General features: G+C 32.9%; 2 protein-coding genes across 3 annotated transcripts; one reads left to right on the top strand and one right to left on the bottom strand.

Annotated features, from left to right (window-relative positions):
* Positions 1 to 1,004: 1,004 nt before the first annotated feature.
* Positions 1,005 to 4,854, top strand: LOC131629220 (uncharacterized). Of its 2 annotated transcripts, XM_058900017.1 has the most exons (6): positions 1,005 to 1,270; positions 2,581 to 2,842; positions 2,962 to 3,158; positions 3,318 to 3,505; positions 4,282 to 4,575; positions 4,658 to 4,854. In XM_058900017.1, the coding sequence occupies exons 1-5, from the start codon at positions 1,176 to 1,178 to the stop codon at positions 4,566 to 4,568; spliced, it is 1,029 nt and encodes a 342-aa protein (XP_058756000.1). In that variant the 5' UTR covers positions 1,005 to 1,175; the 3' UTR covers positions 4,569 to 4,575; positions 4,658 to 4,854. The 2 variants fall into 2 exon arrangements, with proteins under 2 accessions (XP_058756000.1, XP_058755999.1); XM_058900016.1 differs by having other exon boundaries at positions 4,282 to 4,854.
* A 3,368-nt stretch (positions 4,855 to 8,222) lies between these two features.
* LOC131629247 (putative glutaredoxin-C14) lies at positions 8,223 to 8,618 on the bottom strand. The gene has a single exon (XM_058900045.1). It carries the CDS (start codon positions 8,616 to 8,618, stop codon positions 8,223 to 8,225), a length of 396 nt encoding a protein of 131 aa, XP_058756028.1.
* Positions 8,619 to 8,861: the final 243 nt, after the last annotated feature.

Genomic DNA, 8,861 nt, shown 5'->3' with positions numbered 1-8,861 from the left:
ACATTATTGCAAAGCGATATGAGAAACAGAGAATGATAGAATGGACGAGGGAGTCTAGAAGTCGTTTTAGAAGTAGTGAAGATTTTGGGAAAATTGATAAATATGGTGAAAGGTTGAAGAAAATAAAACAAATCATTCTCTTAGTTGTCCTTTTTATAAATAGCATAATGCGCTAGTTGGGTAAAACATAAAGTCACTTCATGCAATAACCAAAATTGGTGAGAAGTGGAAATCATTTCATCCAACGATGGTAATGACATGAGGTCAACATCAACGCCCTATCATAAATGAAAAGACACCTCCATCCAACAGTCATAAAATGGTTTGACCTCGAAAAACTTCAATAAATGACTCTGAGTTTACCTAGATCAACACAACCCGTCAATGCCTACATAATCCTATTCCATTCAAGTACAAGTGTACGAGACCCACATGTAAGATAAAGAAAATCCAAAGGTCACCTCGAATCGAAGGTATCATCATCATATTTCTTGATATCAAGGTCTTAAGGTAGTTATAATGCCGAAATCATGACACAACATTCAAGGTTGAAGACATTTTAAAGCCCCCATTTGAACAAAAATTAGAATGCATGACATCTATTGAAGAAAGTTAACTCAACCCACCTACTAACCCCAGCGACGACCTCAAATAAACTCATAGTATATTCGATCTTATCCAAAGCACTTTACAACAACGACTACAAACCTTAGAGATTGCAGAAATCAACTTTCAAAAACCTTAATATAAAATTCGATAAGATCAAGTCTAATATCAAGCCGCCATTTAAATTCTTCACTTAACAACTTAAAGACAACTATTTCGGATTGAGCCAGACCCAATCCACTACGAATTAGGTCCCCGCCAATAGCCTAACAACATACCATAACAATAACAATGGAAAGATCAAGTCCCATATTTTTGATTAGTGATTAAAATTAAAAAGTAAAATAATTAACATTAAATTTTTTTAATCTATAATAACCAAGGAATCTCGCTTCACATTTCACATGAACCAAATAGTCTTGGTCGTTGTTCTCTTGGGGTTTGATACCATTCCTCAGACTCAGCACACTGATTCCGACTCTGAGCGAAAAGCAAAACACAAAACGAGAAGGTAAATACCAAACGAGATCCAATCTTTCTATCGCTTCTTCTTCCTAATCAGATGTTAGATGGATCCTATGCGTTTGTTCTCTTTCCTTTTGGTGCTTTCTTCGAGTGTTAACATAATTCATGCAAGTCTCGGTGATGCTGATCCGAATTATAGGTACTTATACTTATCTCCAATCTTTTCTTTTGGTGCTTTCTTTGAGACATATCATCAAACATGTTGTTAGCATCATTATTGTTGTTGTTGGAAGTGTTTGGTAGATACAAACATAGGTGAGGGTTTTGACATTTTGATTTGAGATAATGGGTTTTCCAGAATTCATCATCATAGGTTGAAGCTGAATATGGTTGCTGATGGTTGTTGATTATTAACATGGTACTGTCTCAGTTCCTAAAGATAGGAAGAGAAATTAAGAAAGCTCATACACTGTGTCTATTTTTAGGTATACTAGGAGTATGTTGGTAATGAAATGATTGATGTGATTAAAATTGAAAAGGGGTTTTAGAAAAAGGACAAAGAAGTTTCTCAAAAACTCCTATATAAGGACAGAAGTAGCATATCCAATTGATTTTGAAAAACCAATATTGTATTTGTACTACTAGTAGTAGTGTAGTGTGTCTTATCAGGAAATTAGTGTAGTCAAGACCGAGTGCTGGATCGTAAGATCGTTTTTGTCAAGATGAAAGATGTCTTAGAGTGCTACGATCAGAGAAAGATCGTTTTTTGTAACCGGTGTGGTCAAGATTGAGTTTTTTGAAGCAAGATCTTAGTAAAAAAATTGCTGGACCTTTTTTTTTGGGTCTGAATTAAAATTTTCATGTTTTTGTGTATGTTTGTGTACAAATGTATATATGAAATTACCATTTTTCCGTTCAGTAGGATCTTACGAGTCGTGCTAACGATCCAAGTTTTACAAACGAACCCAACCGATCCTACTTAAGATCTTGTGCTTGACTACATATTTAATATTAGTTTTTAACTTCTAAACTAAAACACGAGTTCTTGTAAGACAGAGAAATACGCTTATCGGGTATGTATGTACCCAGTACCAATACGCTTAACAAAGTACTTCTCTGGTAGTCAGTTTTTTCTTTTTATTTGGTTGTGAGTGAAGTTTGTGGTTTTTTCATACATTAATATATTATGTTATTTTTTATTTTATTTTTGGATTTTCCCATTCCGAGGCCTTATTTCCATAAACAGTTTAATTAAGCTTTTATAACATTATTTCTTATCTATATACTATTTCTATAAGAAAAGATAAAATAACGTTAAATTGTTTTTATATAAACTATAAGCTATCTTAGTGAGTTTGTGGACAAAATCTGAAAACAACTTATGGACATGTCATAAGCTGTTTCCAATCCACAAACTCTCCCAAAAATCTCATACATAGTTATGTTTGTTGATAAACTCAAATCAGTAAATCCAAACATGTTGTAATTATTTCTTGTTTTGGTTATCAGGCGTTGTATAAGTCAATGCCAGGAAACTGGTTGTATTGGACCGAAATGTTTTCCGCATTGTACCTTTTCATCAGACGGAGAACTTGTTGGTCGTCCATGGTACATTCAAGAACCATTATATTTACAGTGGAAAAAATTGGATTGTCAGAGCGACTGTCGATACCACTGCATGGTTGATAGAGAGAAAGAAAAAGAATTACTTAACCTTGGCCCTGTCAAGTATCATGGTAAATGGCCATTCAAGCGAATTTATGGGATGCAGGTTTGTAGCCATAGAAGCTATGCACCTTATGTTTTCATTTCGAGTCTGTTCTGTGTCCAATGACCACAAAACCTTTTGTTTAAACCGACATAACTGATATGTTGCATCCTTTTATTTAGGAGCCTGCTTCCGTGGCTTTCTCAGCTCTCAATCTTGCAATGCATTTTTATGGTTGGATCTCTTTTTTCATTCTTTTGTACTATAAGCTCCCTCTAAAAGACGGGAAGAAGGCGTATTATGAGTATGCTGGTTTGTGGCATTTCTACGCGGTCTTATCCATCAACTCTTGGTTCTGGAGTGCTGTTTTCCACAGTAGGTAAGTTACTTATGCTCCTAGTGTGTTCAAGAAATTACCTCTTCTCTTAAAATCAAATCTGAACCGTGAAAAACAAATGAAATAGATGTCATTATCTGTTGAAAATGGCAATATTTTAAACTTAGAATTTCAATGTTTCTTTTGCGTATTGTCCTGCAGAGATGTTGATCTAACAGAGAAACTAGACTACTCATCTGCAGTGGTTCTCCTTGGATACTCCCTCATTTTATCGATCTTGCGATCCTTCAATGTTAGGGATGAGGCTACTAGAGTTATGGTTTCTGCTCCGTTGATTGCTTTTGTGGTCACCCATGTAATGTACATCAACTTCTACAAACTAGATTATGGTATGTCCCGTCATATAATCTTTATATTGTTTTAATTTTATGAAATCTTTATATTGTTATTGGTGAGGCTGAGATTTGAATTAGGATCAATGAAATCTTTGAGTAAAACTTTCCTTAAACTTTCTGTTAGTTATCCATGCCATTAACTCATGTGGTTTGTGCTTCTGCTACAAGATTATTTAACAAGACTTTTAACATATCATTTTGCCATTTATCTATTTATTTCCTATGAAGCACAAACACTCTAGAAGAATGCATGTCGCGCATGTTGTGATGTCCAACACGTACGACATGTATCGAAAAAGTCAGACAGGTGTTGGAAAAGTTAGAAAAGTGTCCAAAAAATGGGTTCTTTTTTCTTCTTTAAATCGGTGTCTGTTACATGTATGGTACTCATACAACATGTGTCGGATAATTCAAACCAATGTTTTAAAAAGAAATTGCTTTTCTTTGTTTCAACGCACCTTATACATTACTTGGATAAATCTCACACACATCTAAAAGGGTTAAATATGTATTGAAACAATATTATCAATGAAGAATTAAAGACAATAATTTTTATTAGAATGTTTCTAATTCTTTTAATAATAGATGGACAAATGAAACTCGAATATTATCAGATATGTAACGACGTCGGTGTCCTATGTTTTTCACATTATCGGTTTCAGAGTATCCGTGTTCGTGTCGTGTGTGTTGGTGTCTGTGCTTAATAACCTCTTATTTTCTCCTTATGTAATGATTTTGACGGCATTCTCAATCTCAATCAAATTTTACAGGATGGAATATGATAGTTTGTGTAGCAATGGCCGTGACACAGCTCACAATATGGGCAGTTTGGGCAGGTTTCAGTAATCATCCTTCTCGTTGGAAGCTATGGCTGGTTGTTATTGCAGGTGGCTTCGCAATGCTCCTAGAAATATATGATTTCCCTCCTTATGAAGGACTTCTCGACGCACACGCTATTTGGCATGCCACAACCATTCCTCTAACTTACATTTGGTGGAGTTTTATCAGGGATGATGCCAAGTTTAGAACAACTAAATTTCTTAACAAGGCCAAGTAACTTACTTGTAAGTGCTTATTTGTGTATCATCATTATAGATTTTTGACCATTTTTTAAAGCATTGTTGAGATTGTATTCTTGCATTGCAGTATTACAGAGTCCATTGCTTAATGGATATAGCAGACCCAAAAAGTTTATTCAAAAGATAGTCAGTTTTCATTGAATCCTATGCTTAACATTCTTTTTCTTCTTCTTTCGATTGATCCAATGCTTATGTATATCATTCAGAAACTTAAATGTATCACGTTTATTACCTCTTTCAGTTTTCCTTCCATATTATAGAAGACATACGGAAGTTATATATGAACGGCATGCCGCCCAGTTTAGAAAAATCGGAGCAGGCAGAGCGGATATAGTTGAGGGTGTGGGTCAAAAACTTTAGTCTGTCCTGTGAAAAAATGAGGGCGGAGAAGAGCGAACATGTGAGCCAAGTTGCAAACATTCTTGTTAATGTTTGCATCCTCAAAAATCTGCCAAAAACAGACGGACATTTTAGAAGACGGACATATTAGAGGGTGGGGTTTTAAAACTTTCATCCGTCTCAAAAAAAAAGTCCTGCGGTTTGACTATTTTATCATCCCAAATACTTATTGCATTTTAAAATAGAATTTATTATTTTTTTTTTTTTGGCTTTATACCACCGATTTAGTCCGGTTCGGGGGCGAGTTCTGGCATCAAGTGGTTCCATCCCCCTCCGTAACAATTAGATTTTGAATCATAATTGACCCTAAATCTTGTCCATTCATTATTTTGACACTAGGATTTGTTGACACTAGGTGTCAAAGTTTGTTTTGACACAAAATCTTATCTATTCATTATTTTAAATTTAAAGGTTCATATTTATTTCATAAAATTTGAAATAAATATTAGGGATGACAACAGGGCGGGTCGGACACGGTTATTACCTCCCCAAACTCAAACTTGAATTCTCAAACAATTCGCGTTCTCCGGCCCAAATCCAAATGGGATGGAGAATTAAAATTCAAACCCGACTCAAACGGATTCGAGTTGGGTTCGGGTATCTCCGTCCCATCACCATCCATTTAGTGAAATTATTTTTTTAAAATTAAAATACATATTTTTTCTAAAATTAAATTACTTTATAAATAATTAAATTAAATGAACTTTAAAAAAATTCATTCATACATTTTAAATATTTTAAATAATAAACACAAATCAAAATATAAAAATTTTGGCCACATATTTAATATTCTAAATTATCAATAATATATAATAATATACACAAAAAATGAATGGGTCGGGGTAATGGGGTGGGTACTAATGTTCCAATTACCCCGGACCCGTCCCTATATTTTGTAATCGGAGAAAACTCAAACACGAATTCAATTCAATCAAAGTGAGTTTTTCCCATCAACTTCGGGGCGTGTTCGAGTGGGTACTCACGGATTCGGGTGGATACCCACGAATATGAGTTTTGTTGTCATGCCTAATAAAGATCTTGTTTATTAAGATATTTGGGTACACATAAATAAGAGATTATCTTAATATTATCCTTTATTCAATTCAAAACAAAAATTAATATTTTATTATTATAATAGTCAATAGTTTGTTGTTGAATATTCTTTAAGAAAATTTTGAGCAAAAGTGATAAAATATTATAATTTGTTTAAGAAAAAATAGTTTATTATTATTATTATTATAATACATCTCATTATCATGTAGAAATAACTTTTCTTCTTGATACAAATTATAATGATATTTATTTTAAATCTTAAATGTATAAATTTTAAATCTTAAATGGATAATTATAAAATCAGTAAAATTATAAGAGAGAGTAAACTTATGAAAAAAATCTAATTAAAAAAAAATTGTATGTATACTGAAAATGAAAATATATTTATTAAATATAACAAGTTCAAATTTGAAGGAACAAGTATAAACCTTTGAATTTTAAATAATGAATGGATAAGATTTGATATCAAAGTAAATTTTAACATCTAATGTCAACAAATCCTGCCCTATATATATATATATATATATATATATATATATATATATATATATATATATATATATATATATATATATATATATATATAGAGAGAGAGAGAGAGAGAGAGAGAGGAGGGATCAAATTATAATTTTATCCTTCCTACATAATGACGTATACTAAGAGAATGCCATTTTTATGTGAGAACATGGGGAATGAATATGAACTATTTGATATAAAAATAAATGATGAACATTACGTGTCATTCTTTTTCTCTCTCTTTTCCATCATGTATTTCTCTTTTCCATCATGTATTTTAGTTAGAGAGGGGCTAGGATCTAGGATCTAGGATCTTCGTTCCCCATATTGAATTGATATCGTCTTGTTGTTGTTGAAGATGCAAAACGCCGTCTTTCTTAGTTTTCGTAGTGGCGATGTAATTCTTTCATATTTGCATGCATCTTCGTCATGGCTCCTTAATCGCCACTGCTTTTGTTGACGGTGCTATGTTTCCACTACAACGAATAACGCTTTTTAATGACAAAGCTTTCATCTCCAACATGCTAAAAACCGGGACGATATGTCCTGGGAGCGCAATGTTTTATTTTTTTAATAAGATAAACAATATGTTACGTCGGTGTTTTCAAAAATCGAGGTAACACAACTATAAGTTAGCGCCTTTTTTAATCCATAAAATAATTAATAATCCCGTTACGACATGACGATTTGATGATCTAAAAGAGACGTTACGACATGATTATACAACTGATCATTTCTATTCTAGTGATATGATTCCAATGCATGCGCGACACGTTTGTGGTCTAACCTCTCTTTAAATTGTATTTTTTATTTGTAAATTAAATGTTCTAACCGACAATGTTCCTAAACACCAAGGTAACATTTAGCGTTAAAATTGGACCCTTAGTTTTTCTAAAACCCGAGGGATAATTTAGCGTTAAAATCGAGGGCATTTATCAAATCATTGCCGTCCATTTCATGACTACCAACACTTAAACCATTACCATTAGTGATCCGCGTGAAACATAAATAACTTCCATTATAAAGAAGTTCTCTATCATGGATTGCATTATGAATATCAAGAATTGTGCCTCTCAAGCAAGAATCATCATGAAGAGTTTAAGGTTTGCAAGAGTGTTTGCCATGAAGAGTCCTCTTTGATGGATTGCAAGAGCACAAAATTATTTGGATTTAAGATTTTTTTATTTTAAATATTTATATGAGCAAAAATTATTTATTTATCTAACCCTTTTTTCTAACTAATTTTTTTTTTTTCATATCAGAAACAAATGCATTCAAAAGCAATTGAAAACATCCTTGCACCTAATATTTGTTCTACCCTAAAATTATATGATTTGAAGATCTAAAATCTCAACATATAATTGAATTATTTATACTTATATATTAACATTGTATTAAATTTTGGAGTAGAAGGAAAAATAATGGATCAATAACACTGAGGTTCATTTCCAAATTACTAGTGCATCTTTAATTATACAAACAAAGGTAAATAAAAAGCCAAAGAAAATTGACAGAATTCCAAATATATTTTTTCCATATATCATTGACAGTTCCTTACAAACCATTACAAATCAGTGCTTAATTATGTCAATATCTCTAAAATTAAGCATCATTATCACTAACTAAATCAAACTCTAACGACTAAGAAGCTCAGGATCTATAATTTAAAGCCATAAAGCACCAGCATGTTTGAGAAGAGGAACAAGAGAACCATTGATATGAAAAGCCAAAACCCTATCCATAGAACCAACTAATTTGCCCCCAATGAAAACAACAGGAAGTGATGTTGAATTTCCAAGTAACCTCATGAATGGTTTTGAATCTTGATCAAGTTCATGAACCATTGCATTCACTCCCATTCCACTAAACAAACTCTTCATTGCATGACACATACAACTAGTACTACTAATGCTGAATATGACAACAGCACTTTGTGTAGCTAACCTCATTATTCTCTCCATTTGATCTTCTTCCATTGTTCTTCTTTCTCTTCTCATCATGTAGTAGCTCCATGATGGTTGTTCCACTTGGTAATGCATGAGTTTCTCTTGATTGAACATTGTAGTAGTGGAACTCAACAAATTATGCAAAAGGGTATGTGAAAACAGAAACTCTCTATGCTATGTGTGTAGGTGATGATGAAAATGAAGAAAGGGGAAGTGTGGTTTTATAAGAGGATGAAGAGGGTGTGAGAAAATGTAACTGTGAGAAAGAATGTAGTGAACCTTAGGGTACTTGGTTTGTCTGCTAATGTCGTAGGAGTATGCTCTAATTTTTTATAGATGTTGTTTGTCTATTGTCTC

Source organism: Vicia villosa, unplaced genomic scaffold (genome assembly GCF_029867415.1).
Source record: "Vicia villosa cultivar HV-30 ecotype Madison, WI unplaced genomic scaffold, Vvil1.0 ctg.000538F_1_1, whole genome shotgun sequence".
In the NCBI taxonomy this organism is placed as follows: Eukaryota; Viridiplantae; Streptophyta; class Magnoliopsida; order Fabales; family Fabaceae; genus Vicia; species Vicia villosa.
Note: the sequence above shows the minus strand (reverse complement) of the source record. Positions and strands in the feature narration are given on the sequence as shown.